We start from the raw sequence: 21,968 nt of genomic DNA on the forward strand, positions 1-21,968 counted from the left end.
CTTACAGATATACGACGCAAGCTTTGGGGCCAACAGGTGTCGTTCTCTTTCTTGTGTTGGAGCACTCTAGCTCCTGTTTATTTCTTTCTGGTTGGACTACAAATGGATTGGGTGACTGCTAGTCTACTGCACTTTGGTAGGCTTCTGTTGCGATAGATGGCTGCAGACAGCAGGCTGTAAAACAGAGAGAAAACCAGTCGACCAACTCCATGCAAACCAGAAAAGCATGCGCCCAGCTCTAACTGGGCTTCTCTCTCAATAATAGAGTCCCATCGCCAGGGCCAGCCTCGCCTGGTTCCGTCACCGGATTCCTCATCCGCCAGCTGGACACAGGAGAGGGATTTACGATGGAAGCTCCTCAGCAGCCTTACCATCTGGTTCAACTGGAGGGCCCAGTGTTTCAGGGCCTTTGAGGGGAGACTGGAGCCACCAGCAGAGACTGTACGGGGACTTTGGCAGGAGTTGATCCACACCCTACGAGGACAGTATGACCGCATCCGGGGCGACTCGGATGAGGCGATCTTGCGGCGCCAGGCCTTTCACACCACCTGGCGCAGTGGCCCCTTCTATACCTTACACACAAGATCCCCCGTTGGCATTACACGCCACCTGTTTGGCTTTTCCCCCCTCCTATTGTATGATTTAGCCCCTCAGTCCTTTGTACTGATGCTTGTATTTTGCAGCACCTAGGTCCTAGGGAGAGTCTCCCGGGATGCCTTGCTTTGTTCACTGCTCTGTTTTTCTTATAACCAGGAGAGATCTTTTGTAGCCCTACGGGTGTTTTTATATAACTAATGAAAGGATCTTTTCTCGGAAAAAAAAAAATAGAGTCCCATCGCCAGAAATAGCTCTGAAGGGTGCTTTTTAGGTCCAGAAGGGATCGCCTACTTGAAGAAGGCCCAAAAATTGTCCACTGCCCAGTTTTTGGCCACCACCTGTATTGAACTTATAAAGCTGTAAATTGAGTTTTTGGGGATACTTACCACCTGCAAAACACATGTAGACCACCTGTCAGTCCCAAACAAGTGTGCACATACATGTCCATAGGTGCCCAGGTATTCCCGGCCCCATGGACAGCGCAGGTAGAAATCTCAGGCATCGTCCAGGCAAACAAGACAAGTCATCCAAAGATAAAATCAAAGTCATGCACACACATGAGTGCAGCTAGACTGGAAGAAACACCCATCTGCTTAGTTGTATCCGATAAAATGTCTAGGGCTCATCCGGAACCTTCCCAGAATATAAATACAAAAGATCTCCAAGATAGCTGGTCCCAGATGGCAGAGAATTACATCGTGTCAGGCTCCATAAGCCATACATGTACACCATGTCAAGCCCCACAAGCCACACATGTACTATCATGTCAGGCTACACCAGCCATACATGTACTGTCATGTCAGGCTCCATATGCCACATAGACACACCATGTCAGGCTACACCAACCATACATGTATGTCATGTCAGGCTCCACATGCCACACATGAATAGTAGAAAAATAGAAGCTATAAGGAATTTTGTGACACCTCGCGTTGTGCGCACTCGGCCCCCCCAGCCTCCGGTATCCCAGCCACCCACCCACACTTCCTCAGGCCCCAAGGCAGTAACATAATTTTCTCTAAGGCCCCCAAGGAGGCAGTAGCATAACCCTCTCTCTCTCTCTCTCTCTCTCTCTCTCTCTCTCTCTCTCTCTTTGTAGAAGAGCTACCACTCTGAGCTTCAGCGCCATCATCCGCCTCCTCTTTTGGAGTACAATGGCACCTACACCTACCCGATCATCCAAATGGGAGGGCTGGTATGGCAAGTTGACCGACATCATAGACAAGATGGAAAAACACATTTCAGAACAGAAGGAGAAGAGTGTGCTAGGGGATTTATCAAAGGACGGGTTGAAAGTGATCAAGGACATACTGGTATGGCAAGAAGACACGTATTTAGGTGAAACCAAAGCATTACGAGAGGAACGGTCAACCATGCAAACAGAGATCTCTCAGCTTAAGGAGAAGGTGCAAGGGATTAAAGAACGGGAAGATGGAGAGATCAGCCCTGACATCGAAGAAATCAAGGCCGAGCTCAAGAAGGGGTTTGCTGACGTGGTGAAGGAGGTGGTGAAGGGTGGAGACAGCTAAGGTGAAACAGGAAATTCAGCAAGAGGCTGAAAAGGATTGGGTAGTGGTCCAAACAAAAGGGCGAACGGCTTTGGTGCTTGAGGAGGAGAGAATGCGTCAGGTACGCCGATTGAACGTACAGGTGACAGGCATGCCCAAAGGGGAAGGCTCTACTCTGGAAGAGGATGGGAAAATGCTATGCAAGAAATTGGGATACGATGAAGGTGAGACACCCTTCAAGAAAGCTTGGAGAGAAGGCAGAGACACTTCTAGTCCACGTCCTCTCATATTACAGTTTGAGGATGACACATGCAGGGTTACATTCTTGAAAAAAAGGGTAGTAGCTAGAGGTTTACATGGGGAAAGAATTTACTTGGATGATGACCTTACCAAGGCACAAGTGGCACATCGCAAACAAGAGATGCCCAAAGTGAAGGCAGCATGAATGGTGGGAAAAAAAGCCTTCTATCGCGACGGTCATGTCATCATTGATGGGCACGATCGTCGAATAGGGACTCGTGGCCTATGAGACAAAGGTACAAACGACAGTGTGGAACTGCAATGGGTCACTGTGGTCAGATCCAGGGCGTTTTGAGGAGGTGCTGGGAGATCGGGACAATATTTTTCTCACAGAAACACACCAAAGTCAAGAGAGAAGTTTGCCGAGGGTGACAAGCTATACATGGGAGTCTGCCTTTAGAGGACAGACTAGATGGGCAAGAGGTGTTTGAGGATCGGGGGGAGTGGCTGTATTCTCTAGGGAGGAGCTCCGGCCACGTGTTCCAGTGATAAGCCACGTGTTACAGGCTATACATGGGAGTCTTCCTTTAGAGGACAGACTAGATGGGCAAGAGGTGTTTGAGGATCGGGGGGAGTGGATGGGGGTCAGAGTGCAGCTCACGGATACGAGGGCGGTATATATTGTTGTATGCTATTTCCCACCGGATGGCTCACTTTTTGCTCAGGGGAAGCATCATAGAGATCAAATGGAGGATGCAAAGGAGCATGAGGATGCTATAGGAGAGGAGGGGGAGATATTCACAGCATTGTCGGAGGGGATAACAGAGTATAGGAGGAGGGGGGATATTTTGCTAGTGGGAGACTTTAATGCCAGGACCCAGAGTAGACAGTGTGAGGTGTATGACATGGAGGATCCACATTTGATGGCCGGATGAGGAGGACCTTGGGATACAGAGATCTTCGGAGGATCGAGGGGAGATCAAAAAACATGGGAGACAGCTATTGATGTTTGGTGCGCATCATCGGCTCATTATTTATAATGGGCTCGAGAGGTGGCCAAGCTCAGGAGCCTACACTTGTTTTCCATATGGAGGAGGGAGGAGCATAGTTGATTACATTCTTGGTCCCATAGACACCATGAGTCTCATGGACTCTTTTTCCATCCCTACTTGTCCTATTGGGGCGGATCATACATACCTGCTACTATCTTTTACGTGCACATCCTACTACTAGTACATCACTTCGCCCTACTATATATTTCACACATGATTGTGATCATCTATATAGTACTTCTATCTTCCAAGGCCTTCTTCATCTTCTAGACCCACACTCACCTCTTGACACTCTTACTACACAGCTTACAGATTTATTAGATACATCCGCCCTATTGAGCTTCCCACATTCCTGTAGGAGTGCTACCAAGAGACACACTAGAAAGATTCCCCAAAATAGTTCGTACGATGACGAGTGTCGAGCTACTCATTCGCGTCTCAAACGAGAGGTAGAGAGAGGAGAAATCTCGGGCCGCAAGGCACAGAGACTTAACCAATCTTTAACTCGCCGTAAGAAACACATGTTCGAGGAAACCAAACACTGGGACATGTAACACTTATTTTTGAGCAACGATTAAGCTGAGGCTTGGCGGAGGCTACGGGAACACCGTTCACACACCCCTATCTCTAACAATGAGATCTGGCATACGTATGTTCACTCACTATACGATGTGTGCCAGATCAGCCGCCTATACTCTATCCTTCGGAGCCTCGGCCCACTCACTCTACTTTCTTTACAGCAGATATGGTGGAGAGTGCTATACGCCGACTCTAGCACAGACGCGCGGAGGACCACATAGGCCTTAGAGGTGAGCATTTTTCATAGGCAGCCGACACGGTGGCGCCATTTATAGCACATCTCTTTAACAAGGCTATCGTAGAGGGGTTCCTGCCCGCATGGACTTTACACACTATTGCCCCCATCCATAAGGCTAGCGAGCCTATGGATCCGGGTAACTACAGGACTGTGATGGTAGGCCATGTTGAAATATGCAAGTGAATGGGTGTGTGCGGGAACAAGCCCTTAGCAAGAGACTATAAAAGGGAGTCTATAATTAAGTGGGTAGCAGTGAAAAGGTGAGAGGTATCTACTGATGAGAGAATCAAGGGTAGCATGAGTGAATATAGGGGTGTGGAAAGATTCTAGGAAAAGGTGCCCCCAGATGTAGGGTTGGTGGCACAAATCAAGGAGAAATCAGTGGGATTAGATGCTTGGCATCTTGTGGATGTACAACCTATAAATTGAGGCATTGGCCTAATGAGAAATTGTTGGTTTTTGAGTATCCATGCCTACATTAAGCTATTAGTTAATTGTGCACTAATCTCATCTTAATCATCTTCTAATCACCTTCTAATCATGTTGATTCTTGCATTTGATCCACCATAGCTTATCACTTTGCTTGCATTTTAATATGGTATCAAAACCCCAGATCCATGCCCAACATGTCTTAGCCCATCATCAAGTGCCTTATTCACCTCATTAGTCCATAATCATAATTATAAGCACTAATCTTCTCTCTTCTCCATAACCAAGTTGTATCCCCAGTTGGTGGAGGAGCTCTCTCTCCCTTCACACATCCATTGCCCAAGCCCTTTTAGAGGCATAAACTAGACTCAGGGCTCCACGCACAGCTCGAAGGACTGGGCGATTTTCAACGCAGATCAACGACGCCAGCACGATTATCAGACGCCAGCAGAATTGGAAAAAAAGCTCCATGCGACGCACTCGCTTCGAATCCTCTAATTCCAACTACACCTAACGGTTTTCAAGCATGCTCTACAAGCTAGTGAAGACGGTTTTTTATTTCATCAAGTCTACAGTGAGATCCAGCACTGTGCACGGTCAGGGAAAAGCCTCTGTTAATCACTTGATTAATTCTTCATTAAAGCTTCAATATTGATGTTTGTGGGCTCAAAACATATCTAGACACATTTATCTACTACTATATTGAAGCATTTTTTGATTAGATTTGTGCAAGTGGATCAATTGAAGACTCCAAGTGGGGACAGCCTTCTGCACATGAACAGTGAATTATCTTAGCAAATTGCTTAATTAATTCACCTAATCAAGGTGTTAATTAGGCATTGGTGGATCTAATCCAACATTGGGAAGGTGCTACACAAGTCTATGTGTTTAAATTGAATTTTCCGTCATAATCACTACCCCGATTAATCCCTCCAAACCAAAGTATTCTCTGCACACAAAACACGGAATTATTTTCACTAATCAATGATTAATCAACACTAATCATGCATTTTGGTGCAATTCATGGTTCAAATTTACCATTGGGTATCTGATACAGATCTCTATCACTTCAGATTGCAATTCGGAGATAGTTTGATATCCCAACCATTCAGTACAAATCAGTTACCCTTGGCTTTATGTAATTTTTGGTGAATTCATGTTAATAAACTTCTTGTAATCATCATTAAACATCATATTGGAGTTGTAAGGGTAGACACTGTCCTTGAATCTTGGATTGGATCAAGAGGTAAGACCCTCTTCACATCATCATGAGCAGTGCACAAGAAATAGCTAAATTTAACGGAGAGTAGTTCCATACATGGCAAACAAAGACCATGTATTTGCTCATAAGTAAGAATCTGTGGGGACTAGTTGAGGAAAGAGATGAATGTCCAGTGGAGAACGGAGAGAATGAGTCGAAGAACAGAGAGGAGAAAGCATTCTACACCCGAGGAGGCCTTGCACAAGGACGAGGACGAGGCTGAGGCAGAGGCAGGGGAGGAGGAAGGACCTTCACTTGCCACAACTGTGGAAAGCCAGGACACATGGCTAGAGACTGCTACAGAAAACCAAATGAAGAAGGATCGACATCGGAAAACTTCTAAAGACTCCTAAGGTAGAGAAGTCAAAACATCTTTCTTGAGAGAGAGAGAGAGAGAAACCCCACAACCCAATGTAACCTGCCCCAACACAGTAAAACCACCTCTAAGCCACCGATGATGTAGGCCATGCGGTAGATGTATGTGTGAGCACTTAAGTCAAGGTCGCCGGCACTTGTAGTAGCCTTGGATACATAGAGAGTATGGACAGGCTCCCTCCGTTTCAGTAAGATGAGGACCATCCAACCCCATGTGGAGAGGAACCGATTGATACGTCAGGATTTGATACAGCTATACACATGTCATACATGGATTGATCCTCCATAGCCTCTTCCTATGAAGAGGCAACACTACCACGATCATTTCTCACAGCTCACAGAGGATGGGTTTGTGCAGGGACCAGGGTACATGGATGTATATATGTCTCACGCCATGTGCACTACTATTGGGCAGCTTTGGGTATCTTCACACACTCTAGAGATAGAGGCAGGGAGAGCTACGGGAGCCCCGAGGGAGACAGGTATCTGCAGATTGTGCCACATAGAGGTGGAGACACAGGAGCATTATGTTTGCCATTGCCCAGTATACTATGAGATTCGGGGGAGATACTGTCAGAATATGCAGCGGAAATGATATCCAAACTTGGGTAGACAAGAGCAAGTAGACTGCAGAAAATAATCAGCACAAGAAACACTGAGAGATGTGTGTAAACTCTTCTCTATACACAAGATCCCGAAGATACTGAATGAGAAAGTGGAGGAGGATGGGGGGCAATATATACAAGCCCATGAGGGCAGTCGGCCAGCTCTAAAAGAGGCCCACGACTGGACAAAATCCACGACTGCTGAAAAATAGCAGTCGGCCAGCATCTGATGCCCCATGCCTGCACAGAACAAGTCGGCCAGCACTCAGACAACCCACGACTGATACAGATGCAGTCGGCCAGCTTCAGAGTGCTCCTGGCATCACCTGGTAGCCCTCCAGCCACTAGAAAAAAATGGGAAAAAATAGGGAAAAAATACGGAGAGTGTGGAAAAATGATATACGGGCGGGCACACCCACAACAGAGGCCCTGGTGTATACAAATAGACAGGAGATGACTTCTAACACCCCCTCTCAGCTCCTGGCTGTGTAACCAACCCCAGGGAGCTGGAGTGCCGCCTGAGCGTAGCCTGAGGTAGAGACTTCGTGAAGAGGTCCGCCGCATTGTCCTCCGTCGAACAATAAAGTAGCAAGATGTCACCCGCAAAGATCTTCTCACGAACAAAGTGATACTGTATCTCTATATGCTTGGTTCGGGCATGGAAAACCGGGTTCCGAGCAATAGCTATACAACTCTGGTTATCACACTGGATGACTGTGGGCTCCCTCTGTGGAAACCCCATCTCGCCAAGCAGCCTCCGCAGCCATACAACCTCACAAGCAGCACCACAAGCAGCCCGATACTCTGCCTCTGTCGAAGAAAGGGCAATAGTTGGCTGCTTCTTGCTGCTCCAAGAAACCGCTCCTGAGCCGAGGGTAAAAGTGTATCCTGAAGTAGACCTCCTCGTGTCTGGATCTCCTCCCCAATCTGAGTCACTCCAACCTTGGAGCTTGACTCCATTCCCTCCTGTGTAAAAGAGTCCCAGATCCTTCGTAATCTGCAGATACCGCAAGATCCGCAATCCTGCGTCCCAATGAGTCTTCAATGGCGTCTGCATAAAAGAGCTCAACAGCCCCACGGAGAAGCTCAAGTCCAATCTGGTGTTCAGCAACCAGATCAATGAACCAACCAACTTCCGGTACTGCGAGGCATCAACTGGCTCACGAGGATCTGTAACGGTTAACTTTGTGTTCGGGTCCATCGGCGAAGTAATAGGCTTGCAGTTCTCCATCCCAAAGGCCTCAAGCAACTCATGAACATACCGCTGCTGAGAGACGAAAAACCCCCTCTGGGTCTGCCAGATCTCCAATCCCAAGAAGAAGTGGAGTAAGCCTAAGTCGGTCATCTCAAACTCCTTTGACAAGGCAGCCTTAGTCACTCCAATGTGCTCCACATGACCGCCGGTGAGAATGAGATCATCCACATAAAGGATGATGAGTGTGACCATGCCGCGTTCCCGAAAGAGATACAGGTTCGGATCTGCAACCGATCTCTGGAATCCAGTCTGAATAAAGAAGGAATCAATCTTCTGATTCCAAAGCCCGCGGAGCCTGCTTAAGACCATACAAGGCCTTACGTAACCTGTAAACCATCCCTTCCGATCCTGGAACAATGAAGCCTGGAGGCTGCTCTACGTACACCTCCTCCTGCAGGTCACCGTTAAGGAACGCCGATTTTACATCCATCTGGTACACGGGCCACCTCTGAGAAGAAGCAAGGGCAAGAACGGTCCGAATCGTGGTCATCCGCGCTGTCGGTGCAAAGGTATCCTGGTAGTCGATGCCTGGCCGCTGAGCATAACCCTTAGCCACGAGCCTGGCTTTGTGTTTGTCCACCGACCCATCAGCCGCGTACTTGGTCTTAAAGACCCATTTGACACCAATGACTGACCACTTCGACGGCCTCGGTACCAACTCCCAAGTGTTGTTCTTCTCGATGGCGTCAAGTTCCACCTGCATGGCTTCCCTCCAAGTATCCTGTGAAAGGGCTTCCTTTACGGAAGTGGGCTCTTTATCCCGCATGATACGAGACATAAGAGCATAGTTCACCTGAAGAAGCTCCGCCGTGTTGCTTTTATCTCGAACTCGATGTGATCTTCGAGGGCCGTCCTCTGTGGTCCACTCGGAGGGTAGCTCCGTGACACCTGACTCCCGAAGGGTGTCCATCAACCACCTAGGTACTCGAACAGATCGTGGAGCCTCCTGTGGTCGCGGGGGCTCAACTCCAGCTGCGGGCTCAACCTCCTGTGATGACTGAGGTGGATCAACTGGAGTGGTAGACTGGGAATCATCATCAGACTCTGGATCTCCAAGAAGTGGCGGCTCCTCGACAGTGGATGCTGGAACATGCTCGTCAAAGACCACATCCCGGCTGACAACAATCTCGTTCCTCTCTGGATCATACAACCTGTATCCCTTGGAAAGAGAGTTATACCCCACAAATACCAGCTTGCGGGACTTGGAGTCAAGCTTCCCCCTCTGCTTCTTCGGAATATGTACATACGCGTCACTCCCAAAAACACGGAAGTGCGAGACATCGGGTTTCCTGCCAAAATATGCCTCAAATGGAGTCATATGGGGTACAGAAGTCGTCGGAGAGCGGTTAATGGTATGGACAGCTGTCGCCACAGCCTCACCCCAAAGTGGACGAGGAAGATCTCGATGCTCCAGCATGGTCCTCGCCATCTCCACCACAGTCCTGTTCTTACGTTCAACAACTCCATTCTCCGAAGGCGATCCGGTATTGGCCAATTCCCTCTTGATGCCATGATCTGCACAAAACCGAAAGAATACAGTCGAGGAGAATTCCCCTCCTTTGTCAGCCCTGAGAGTCTTGACCTGAAATCCAGACTCTTTCTCCACCATCACGTGCCAATCCTTGAACCGAGCAAAAGCCTGGTCCTTCTGTGAAAGAAAGTAGACCCACGTGAATCTGGTACAATCATCAACAAGCAGCATGAAGTAGAGAGATCCTCCCAAGGATGGTATCTGCTGTGGTCCACACAAGTCAGTGTGAATCAACTCCAAAGGTTTCGAAGCCCGCCTGGAAGCCTGCTTCGGAAAGGATTCCCTGTGCTGCTTACCACGTATGCAAGAACTGCAGCGTCCTTGCCTACTACCAACATCTGGCAAACCAACCACCATCTGGTCCCGGAAGGCGCGCCGCAAAGCATCCACATTTAAGTGGCCAAAACGAAAGTGCCACAAATCTCCGACCTGAGAGCCTGTCAGTGAGGAGAGTGCAGAGAGCTTGTAGATGCCGTTCTCCACACCGCCTTCCCAAACAACTTTGCCTGTCTCACGGTCCCTTAGAGCAACTGAATGCTCCTCAAATTCCACCCGAAAGCCAGTCTTGCATACCTCATGCACTGACAAAAGATGAAAGCCCAGAGCAGGGACATAAAGAACACGGGAAGCATGCTTGCCCCCCTTTCCGTCGGGAATGATCTCCATCCGGCCCTCACTATGAATCGGAATAGTGGAGTTATCACCAATAAAGATACGACCTGACTGCCGCTTCAGATCCAGGAAGAAGTCACGGGATGGAGTCATGTGCCTGGAAGCACCACTGTCGAGAATCCATTCCCGAGTATCCTTTGCGGTGAAGCCAACTGCCTCCTCGCTCGAAGACGATGAATCATCGGAGTCCACCATCTCCAAGTGCACAAATGCCGGAGTCTTCGCAGCTGAGGCTGAGGACTCAGCACTCTTCCCTGTCCGCTTCCTCCAGTAGTGGCCTTTCTCGCCACAATCATTACAAGATCTTTCGGCCTTCAGCTTCTCTCGTTCTGGATCAGGCTTCTTCTCGGAAGACTTATCTGGTGAAGCCTTCCCTTTGCCCTTGTTGGTATTACGGCCTTTCGACCGTTGGCCAGTTAAGGCCTCCGAACCTCCGCCGTGAGGAGGGTTCGTGAAACGTTCCTCCTGGTCCAAGACCATTGGCACAAGCTCCTCCCATGTAATGGTGCTGAGCCTGCCACTCGTGATCAACGAGGAATAGAAAGCGGAATACTGACCAGGCAAGTGGGAAAGTAACGTGATGGCCATATCTTCGGACGATATCTCTTTCCCAGCTTGAAGGACTTCCTGCTGAAGGGCCTGCAGCTTGTTAATGTGTTCCCGCATCGTCGAAGACTTTGCAGGGTTCATAACCCGCATCTGCACTTCCAAGGATATCCGCTTCATGGGTGACACCCTGTTGTACAAAGAAGCCAAGTGCTCCCATATGCCTCTCGCCAGCGTCATGTGCTTCACATGGTTGATCACCTGTGGTGTGCAATTGAGGAATATAAATGACCAGCCTCCGGCCTTGGCACCCCTTTGATAATAAAATCAGCAAGATCATATGACTCCAGAACTGACTCCATCATGACCTTCCAGATGCCATAATTGGACCCGTCCAACTGCCGATCCACTGGGAACGTGGGGAGAGTCGGAATCTTCACGTGCTTCTCAGCCATCTCGAGTAAATCCGCCATCTCGGAGAGTAACCTGAAAGGGTGGGTGGGTCGGAAAAATCTGAAAATCAGAAAATATGCAAGTGGCTGTCCAGCCCCTCTGCCCGCCTTCCTCTTGCACCTTCACTTCCCGTTCAGCCCGAAACAGTCCACCGATCAGCAACCTGTTGCTCCCCCTCTTGCTCAGAAAAACGCCCAAGATCTCCTAGAGCCTAGGGCTCTGATACCATGTCAGAATATGCAGCGGAAATGATATCCAAACTTGGGTAGACAAGAGCAAGTAGACTGCAGAAAATAATCAGCACAAGAAACACTGAGAGATGTGTGTAAACTCTTCTCTATACACAAGATCCCGAAGATACTGAATGAGAAAGTGGAGGAGGATGGGGGGCAATATATACAAGCCCATGAGGGCAGTCGGCCAGCTCTAAAAGAGGCCCACGACTGGACAAAATCCACGACTGCTGAAAAATAGCAGTCGGCCAGCATCTGATGCCCCATGCCTGCACAGAACAAGTCGGCCAGCACTCAGACAGCCCACGACTGATACAGATGCAGTCGGCCAGCTTCAGAGTGCTCCTGGCATCACCTGGTAGCCCTCCAGCCACTAGAAAAAAATGGAAAAAAATAGGGAAAAAATACGGGGAGTGTGGAAAAATGATATACGGGCGGGCACACCCACAACAGAGGCCCTGGTGTATACAAATAGACAGGAGATGACTTCTAACAGATACCACTGTCTCTTCAGGGAGGGATTTGGTCCACTCAGCAGAGTCATGCAGTTTCATGATCAGAGATGCTTGGGGGGATTTTTGATGGAGTTACGTCATAGAGAGTGGCTATTACAGCAGCTCCCACAGCAGAGGGATACATCTCAGACACGAATCACTACCTTCTTCTAGCCACTTAGTGGTGGGACATCCTCCACAGCTCCTTCGGTCCAAACCCGGGTCACTCAGAGACGCACTATCTCTACATCTACTAGTAGAGGAGTGACACCACCCCACAGTAGTTAACCAGAGCCCTGTATGAGATTTATCTCCACATTATAGAGTACTTTGCACTTTTTTTTCTTTTGTATCCATTTGATGTCCATTGAGACATGATGTACACAGGTTTTGTCTCATAGGCCGTTTTTTGGCCTTTAGAAGACATCAATAAAATCTTTCTTTCTTTCTCTCTTCACCCTGCCCCACTTCGCTTCACACTGCTCCCCACCCACCCTTTGGCTGACTGGTTGAGGCATTCCGGCTCCTTGTCCCCGCCCACCCTTGGCTGACTGTGTTGAGCCATTCCGGCTCATTGTCCCTGCCCACACTTGCTCAGGACCCCAAGGCAGCAACTAGGGGGAAATAGCCACAATGAATCTACAAGATCTGGAGGCATACATCAAGACAGTGGAGGACAACACCAAGAAGTTGTTGGGCAAACAGAAGAAGGTGCTAGACAGGCATGAAAAGCAGTTGGAAGGCCTCCGCAAGGAGATACAGGGAAAGAACAACAAGATTGAAGAATTAGCAACACAGGTGAGCCACCAGGAGGAGGTAATTCAGATGTTGAAAGAGACCCAGCTTCAACAACAAGGAATGCCAAAGGATGCCCAAGTGATTGGGGAACTCCGGGAAGAAATGGAACCCCAAAAGGCTACGGTCAAGGACCATACAGTGGAGGAAGGGGAACTGAATATTCAGGAGGGTCTAAGGACTGACTTGGAGCAGTTGAAAGCTGTGTGTTATTTTGCACCACGCCACTCCCCTTACGCCACACAGCATGACATGTCACCGTACTTACCATTATATGGGAATATTATGGAGTTCTCACAACGGGGGGAAGTCCTCCTGCTCGGGGATTTCAACGCCAGCACGGGAGGTCAGCAGGTCCTACTACTCGATTTGGATGACCCTATCAGACTACAGGAGCTGGACATCACTGACACAGGGCTACAGAGATCATCACAGGACCATGAGGAGGTCACAGTGTATGGGAGATATTTCTTAGAGCTGGGAGCTGCACATGGTCTCGTTATCTATAACGGGATGTCTTGATGGCCCTCCTCCGAGGCCCTCACCTCCTTCCCTCACTCAGGAGGTACTAGCACAGTGGACTACCTTATGGGATCTCCGGCTTTGGCACACCTTCTCCCCGACTTCTCCATCCCGCCACCCCCCTTTGAGGCTGACCATGCCTACCTCTCTTTCACTCTTACCTACACACCACCTGCCCCTCCGCCACCACCCCCCATCTCGCATTACACTCGGGTCCTTTTTGATCATGAGCTTGACGTTGTTTACTCCAACCACATCTACCGCCAACTCCAGGATGTGGAACCTACTGTCCCCCTATCCACCCTCACATCACAGCTTACCACCATACTCCACACATCTGCCACCACTTCTTTCATCTGCACATGGCGATCTTACTGCCAAGCCACCTTGCGGTTCCATGCCCCAGAACTGTTGGATGACGAATGTCGGGCCACACGCTCCGTCTTAAGCATGAGGTACGGATTGGGCAAATCAAGAAGCGCCAAGTGCAATGGATTTCTCAACGGCTCACCCAATGCAAGAAACGGGAGTTCTACGCTCGCAAAGAGGATGAGTTATACCGACTTCTCTTAGGGCTCTGCAACAAAAATTGGAGCCACTGATGTACCCATTGCTCGAGCATGGCGAGTAGGCAGAGATGAATACAAGGCGAAGATATTGATCATCAGGTTTGGTGACTTGGAGAAGAAGAAGGCCTTCCTCTCCAAAAGGATGGCCCTTAAGGGGGAAAAGATTTATTTGGATGAGGACCTTACACCGGCACAGATAGCACACCGGAAGGAACACATACCGCATGTGCTTGAGGCAAGGAAAGAGGGGAAATGGGCGGTATACAGAGAAGGCCGAGTCATCATTATGGAGAGGAGGCCCTCCCGATGGTGCGCGGCCTATGAGACCTTGCGATTCACGGTGTGGAATTGCAATGGAGCCCTTAGAACAGATGTAGGATACTTTCAGACACAATGATATTTGCTATATATACGGAGACCCATCAGTGTACAAACAAGAGGCTTCCTGACGTGTGGGGTTATGGGAATCAATGTTCCGCCCTCAGCCATGCACAGTGGGAGGTACCGGAGGATCTAGAGGAGTGGCAGTACTTTTCAAGGAGGAGCTTCGTGACAAAATAAATGTGGTACATAGAGATGCAGATGCGAGGTACATGTGGGTCCGAGTATGCAGAGAGGGGCTCCACGAGCTATATGTGGCAGTATGCAACTTTCCCACAGCCCACTCCAGGTTTGCACCATCAGGAGAGTCACCCTATACTCCACTATATGATGATATCATGAGGTTTGCCAGCATGGGAGACATATTACTATTGGGAGACTTTAATGCACGTACAAGCACAGAGCAGACAGAGCTGTATGATACTCAGGAGGCTATGTACCGGGAGATCACAGTAGAGGATGTAGGGTTGCAGAGATTTGCACAGGATGAGGGGGAGATTACAGATTATGGCAAGCATTTTCTCATACTCGGGAGTGCACATGGGTTGGTCATATACAATGGCCTATCGAGATGGCAGGGATCAGATGCTCTCACACACTGGAACTCTAAAGGGGGAGCGAGCACAGTGGACTACTTGATGGGATCTACTTCATTGATACCTGATGTGCAAGGTTTCACGATTTCCAATCAGCCCATTGGAATAGCAACCGATCATGCATACCTGAGTTTCACACTAGTAGGTAGATCCCCGAGAGATGGGCCAACCACTCATCTACCTAGGTACCCAAGATATCAGTTTACATGTGACACAGCTAGGGTTTACTGAGATGCAGTATCCGATGGCTTGTTTGCTTTAGACCCGCACAGCCCTCTGGTCGAGATTACGAAAGGATTGGCAGGTGTACTACATGCATCCGCCTTATATGCGTTTCCCTGCACTATACCCCCCCCCCCCCCCCCCCGCGTGCAGCACTACCCCACATAACAATTGGTATGATGATGAGTGTCGTGAGACACGGGCACAGCTACAACGTGAGATTGCCATTGGGACTCACACATATAGACAGGCCAGGATGATCCTTCGGCGCCTTGTGCGGAGGAAGAAACGAGCCTACCTGGCTACGTTAGAGGAGGAGATCTACCAACTCCTCTTGGGGAAGGATAGCAAGAGGGCATGGAAGATGTTTTAGGAGAGACACCCTGGTACTCCGATAACCGCACCTGAGGCACGGCATGCTTATGCTAGAGAGCTATATGATGCACCGGGACAGCCCCCCCCCCCCCCCCCCTCCATTGGGAGCTAGACCGGCTAGCAGCACCTTTTTTACTATGCGGATAGTACTAGATGCGATAGACAAGTTACAAAATGGAAAGGCACAGGATCATGATGGGCTAGTTGGAGAGCACTTCTCATATGCACGCGATACTTTGGCTCCGCTGATTGTACATGTGTTTAATCGTGCCATTTGTGAGGGTTTCCCGGCAAGCTGGACATACCTAGACAGAGGATCCTGACAGATTTCTTCAGCAGCAGCACCAGCAACCCAATCCACACACCTGATACCTCCTCCATCGGGCCATCAAGGCACCAGTCACGCTCCCAGGGAGTCACCACTAATAGAGCAATCGTCTTATGTCGTGCTCATCGGCCACGCCCACTAGGATCCCGACCACGGCATCCTCACCATCGCCAGATCAAAGCCATTATTGCTCGGCATCAGAGGTGTCTACCTCGCTTCTACGACCTCTCCATTCTAGACAGCCCCATGGCGGAGATACTTGATCTGAGGAGAGAGCAGCACTTCAACTGATCAGCATACATGGATCTACTTGATATACATTTTCCAGTATTTTCTACTCAGTATCATCTAGGAGTCTTACTTACAGTTATTATAACTCTAAGATAGTCAGTTTATTGTACTTTTCAGTTTCATTTGGTTGTTCTCTTTGATGAGACACCAACTTCAGATGTACTCTCAGTTTTGGTCTCATAGGCCATTATGGCCTCTTAGAGACGTTAATATATCATTTCATTTCTCTCTCTCATCCCCCCATCCCACCACCATTACATCCACCTTCTTCAAACCCGCCATGGTGGCCCGAACCATTCGAAGACTCAAAAATAGTAGATCATAGGACCATGAGGGCCTCTTGGCAGAGCAAATCCCCCTTGCGAGGGAAACTGAGCACCCCTCCTAGCCCATATATTCAACTGGGCTCTTTCAAAAGGCTTAGCACCCACCTGGAAAACCCATACCATCACACCCATTCATAAAGCTTGAGATCCCATGGACCCCAACAATTACAAGACTATTATGATTGGCCACACTCACCAAACTTTTCACGAGTCAGTACTTGAGATGGAGCTCAGCAGAGAGATAGGGGCACAGCGCATCATGGCAAGCAGGCTTCCGCAGGTCATTCTCCACTTTGGATCACATCTTCACCCTCTAAGCTAGAGGCCAAGGCACAACACCAACGGGTTTGTTGCTACTTTGAGGACTTCCGCAAAGCCTTTGATACAGTGCCCCGAGCCCGTAACTTCCGGATGGACCAGAGGTTTTGCAAAACACTTGACCATTAATGCAATTAAACACTGAAATTGGCCACAGCCTTAAACATATGCCATTTAATCCACAAAACTGTAAAAGAGAGATGTGCACAATTGACACCACATAGAGGCCGGAATGGGCCGACCCCCCCCCTTCGAGTATTTGATTATCCAAGGAGAAATATAACATGTACAAGCTTTGAGGGCCTAAATCTCATATACATATACAACCATCATCGGACCATATACACGGGCTATCATCAAAAGAAGCCCCTATATACCATGAATGTGTGTAAACCACCTTTTCCTGTGAGGGTACTGATCTTCCCCATCACCACGGGTCTTCAAGATGCCATTGTCAAAAAAACTCAGCTGAAGCAAATAATATACCATATACATCACCATGAACAAGTCGGGCAGCACCATGGGTAACCAAAACAGGTCATGGCAGCACCAATAGAGCTGGTACAGCAGCTACAGAATCTGAAACAGCCGGTACAGCCCTCCACTCAGCCGGTACAGCATGTGCAATGGCTGGTACAGCACGTACAGAATCTGAAAACAACAGTACAGTCCTCCACTCAGCCAGTACAATAGGTACAATGGCTGGTACAGGGGTTGATTCAGCTCGTACAGCATGTATACAGCCGTGAAGAGGCTAAAGAAATAGAGAAACCTTCTATAGAGGGGACTGTAGTGTAGAGACTCTCCATAATGCGATGTAGACAAGAATGTGAGCAGCCACATGGAAGAAGAGAGCTTGCAGCAAGAGAGCCTCTCTTCATGAAGAGAGAGGGCTCCAATTTATAGATTTGGGCCTCCCATGAGCTAAAATGGCAAGAGAAGGCTATAATGACAAGTGGAGAGCCACACAATAGCTGAAGTGACAAGTGTGAGGCCACTTGTCTCACTTTGATCCACTTTCTTGCCACATGTCCCAATCTAAGAGATGGGTTCTCCCATAATCTTTACCTTCAAAAATATCCCAATTGGTAGACCTTCTGTCAAATGTGCTTTGGCATGTCTCCCCATTTGCTCAATTCCGGATGTAATGACGCAAACGGCATCGGAGTCGGGCCAAAAATAGGAACCCTCCCAAATTTTAGGAGTGATCCTTTGTATTCCAGGATAATCCCCCATTCTCAAAGCTTGTACTTTCCAAATATTTAGATGTCCTGGAGTCCACCAAACCACTTTCATACGTGGAAATGTCCAAGCTGGTGACAGAGCCAAACTATTGCAGAGACTCTAGGATTTGGGAGTACCATGAAACATGATCTGGGGGGATCAGTGCATTATATGAGTTGGTCATAGGGGGGTGAGATGCCCAGGAGGATTATCAAAGGAGATCTCCAATACCATCTGTCACCAATTGGCCGACCATTTGGTCCATCTCCAGTTTTGCGTCTCGTTCACTTGAGGCCAAGCCGGTGTCTCATGTGAAGAGGCCAGTATTTTGCTGACATGGACGGGAGCCAGACTAGTGCCACCCGTGTGTTAGCAGGATGGTGTCGTATGGACGGGAGCCAGACCAGTGCCACCCGTGTATGACCTGGACTGTGTTCGACCCATGGGATTGTTACGCCATGGAAGAGCCAGTATTTGTGCCGTGTTTTGCCTATGGGACTGTCACACCATAGGGAGACTCGTGCCTGGAATTGTGTCTTACCTATGGGACTGTAACTCCATAGGAAGACCAGGTTTTTATGTTTTACGTCGTGCCAGTTTTGTGCCGACAGATATTTTGTACTTGTTCCATGAACGGGAGATATGTCCATGTTACTATTTGCACATGCACACATATTTTGCATGTTTGAAACTGTTTTCGCATGACATGTATTTGTGTGTTTGCTTGCTTGACGTGTTACTTACTGAGCACGGACGCCTGCCAGTGAGTCGTGAAGTCTGCTCTGTATTCTGACGAGCTTTAGTGCATGTGAACAGGTGGTAAGTATATCGCACATGTTGTTTTTATTATTTTATTTCTAACCTTTAGTTTTATAAGGTTAAGTGTTCACATTCACTTAAATGTGGGCACCCCCTTTGGGCACCCACTTAGGGGCCAAGGTGGGGAGCTCCACTTATGTGAGTGTGGGGGTGGGCATTGTCACCTACCCATACTCCCCACCCACATGCAAGCGTAGAGTAAACTACACCTTAATTTTTATAAAAAAGACTCTCTCCATCAAGCGTAGACATCCTCGCTTCCACACTTTTACGTGAGATCAACCGATCACCATCTTGCGTGGAGGAACCGGCGACCATCTCTTCGCTGCTGCCTCCTCCATACAGGCTGCGCATGCTGCTGTACGGCTGCTTCTCCCTCCTCAACCAGGCGGCTGTGGTTCCATCAGCAAGCAGCTGCACAACTGCAGGCTGCACTGCCCTATCCTCTGCGCCAGTTTTACCTGCAGGCTGCCCACCTTCTACAAGTTGTACAAGCTGCGCATACTATCTTCTCCATCATTGTTGGCAACTCCACAAGCTACAGGCACTTCGATTGATTGCTGCGGAGGCTGTTGTGTATCCTTCTATCTTACAGGCTGCGTATCACCACCTGTAGGCGTCTGTGCACAGCATCAACACCTGCAGGCGGCTGTACCCTCCATCTCCAGTAAAGGCGGGTGGCTGTGCGATCCATATCCAGCGAGCTGCTCATTCTCTCCACGCTGCAGCCAAGCATCTTCTTCCTTGCTAGTGGGTGCTCCTTCTCTCACAGCAGGTGGCTGTGCTTTTTGCGGTTGTACTTATCTTGGTGGCTGCACTAAGTTCACCACGAGGCGACTGTACCATCTCAACAAGGTGGCTGTTTCCGGTTTCACCATCAGAGTGAAGCAAGGTTACCCACTCTCTACATCCAAGAGATTTCGGCCTTCATTGATAGAGGAGACGTATCACTAGCAAACATCCTTGTTTCCATACTACTTTATGCTAATGACATTGTGCTTATTGCAGGCTCTCCAAAGGCAACTTGACACACTACAGGACTTTTGTGTACAGCGGGATCTTAGAGTATACCTTGGGAAAACCAAGGTTATGGTCTTCAACACATCCCCTTGGTTCACATCTCGACTGAGTTTCACCTACATGGGCAGCCCAGTGGAGATTGCACAGTCATAGTATACTTGGGAGTCACTTTTATCGAAACACCCTTTTGGTCACCCGATCTCACAACGGCCAAATGGCCGAAGATAGAAAGGCCTTAGGTCATGATGCTCTCCCGTATGATATGCAACAAACCATCGCACATGATATTATCCTAGCGACATCCCAGACTCCCTGGACCCCGCCAGCAACACACACATCAGCCCCGGCTTGAGGAGATCTTGAGCGCCACCTTCCCATGCGTAGTGGATCTTCAAAGCCTTCTACAAGCTACTCCCATGCTTGATATCCTTGATAGCTCCCTCCTCCTACCGGGGGGATAGCTCCATAGACTGTATGATGACGATGATCCCATTTTGTATCATATGGCTCGGATTTGACATTCCCAGCTCATAGCTCTCGTCTTTGTTTTCTTTTGTACCATGATGAGATTACATGGACACTTTTGTATCACTTTTGGTCTCAATGATGACCATCCAATGATCCACCAAAGAGACTATTTGAACGAGTGGTTCCACCGGCATAGCCTCACTGATTCCTCTGAACCAGTAACTATGTTAACCTTTATAGGGTTTGCTTTCCAATTGGAGCCACTCCAAACAAGTCAAATTTCTGCGCAATTTTGAGACTAGATTTTAGGTTTCCTTCCCAACTCTTTAGTTAATACTCCTTCTAAACATAATGAGAAAGTCATCTAAGCAAAACATGATATAATTGCTTTGCCCAAGCTTATACAACACAATTTGATAAATGAGCCTAATTTGTCAATGAACACCCAACCACTGCTTGATTGGGCAAAAATGCCCACATAAAACGTCTTCAAAAAACGATTTTCGATTCCTAGAGTACTAACCTTGATTGAGGAAACTTGAGAGAGCACTCGGCGATGGCAACAAGGAGATTAACACCCAACTAGTGAGTTAATTGAACCAAAATTAATCGAGGCGGCAAATTAATCACGGAAAAGGGGGCGATTACCATTAAAATTCGCCTGGCTTGGAATCGGAAACAGAACTTAGTACTTCTGAGACTCTAGTTCTTTTTTTTGTGTGCATATATATATTTGAGCTTTTTTTTTGTGTGCATATATATATTTGAGCTTTTTTATTTCACTTAGTAAATGAGTCTCGCCGCCTTGAATTCCCTTAGTAAATGCCTTGAATTCCCTTTGAAGGCTTTTTATAGAGAATCGTGAGACCTTAGAAAGGATATGGGTGAAATGATAGCTTATTACCAGCAGTGGGGTAGAGCAATTGGTGAAGCGTGTGTGTTTTGGGTAAGGTCTCATGATCCAATGTTACTTCTAGCTATCATTTAAATTTTTCTTATGCATAAAAATAAATTTAACTAAAATTCTTTTTTAATTTTAAATAAAAATATTCATTTTTCTCTTTCTCCCTTGAAATACATGGATCTCCATTACCATGGGAATCTCTCTTTTTGCATAAGAATGAATTTACTAAAAATTTCTTTTTTTTTAATTAATTATTTATGCATAAATATTAAAAATTAATTTTTCATGGATGTGATAAGAATTATTCTTTTAGCATAGGATGACTAATCATAGAATGTGGTAGAAAGTCCTCTTTTCACATTATGCATAAAAATGATTAATTTCTAAAAATTTTGTTATAGCTCCGGTGCTATTACTGATAATTTTTAATTATTTTAAAAAGAATAAGACTTAGTAATACGAATATGATAGAATAACTATCATTTGGACCTAAATCCAATTTATGGAATTAATTCCTAAGTTTGTCATAATTTATGTAACATTAAAGCATAAAAGCCATTTTCTTAGCCTCTAGCTTAACTAGCATAGAGTTTGATTTTAGAATTGAGAATTTCTCCATGAGAAGCATCATTTGAATAGAGAATTGGTCATAGAAATGACCATTCTTTTGGAGAGAGAGAGATATACTTAAAAAACATCCTTATTAAGCATAAATGTAAACTTTTTGTGATTATTCATTAAA

The 21,968-nt window shown here is 47.6% G+C and overlaps 1 protein-coding gene across 5 annotated transcripts in view; it reads right to left on the minus strand.

The window, feature by feature from the left end:
• LOC147622973 (GPN-loop GTPase QQT2-like) overlaps nucleotides 1–21,092 on the minus strand; it is an 88,446-nt gene extending 67,354 nt beyond the window's left edge. For 2 of the 5 annotated variants that reach the window (XM_086820994.1, XM_086820993.1), the window contains exon 1: nucleotides 20,846–21,017. Coding sequence is in view for 2 of the 5 variants with exons in the window: in XM_086820995.1 (XP_086677121.1) it covers nucleotides 20,971–20,973 (3 nt within the window). In the remaining 3 variants the exon portion in view is untranslated. Of the gene's footprint in view, nucleotides 1–20,845 lie in introns of all 5 variants that reach the window. The other 3 variants (XM_086820995.1, XM_086820992.1, XM_086820991.1) reach the window with 3 other exon arrangements.
• Nucleotides 21,093–21,968: the final 876 nt, after the last annotated feature.

Source organism: Cibotium barometz, chromosome 27, assembly GCF_041138505.1.
Source record: "Cibotium barometz isolate CiBa-2024 chromosome 27, ASM4113850v1, whole genome shotgun sequence".
NCBI lineage: Eukaryota > Viridiplantae > Streptophyta > Polypodiopsida > Cyatheales > Cibotiaceae > Cibotium > Cibotium barometz.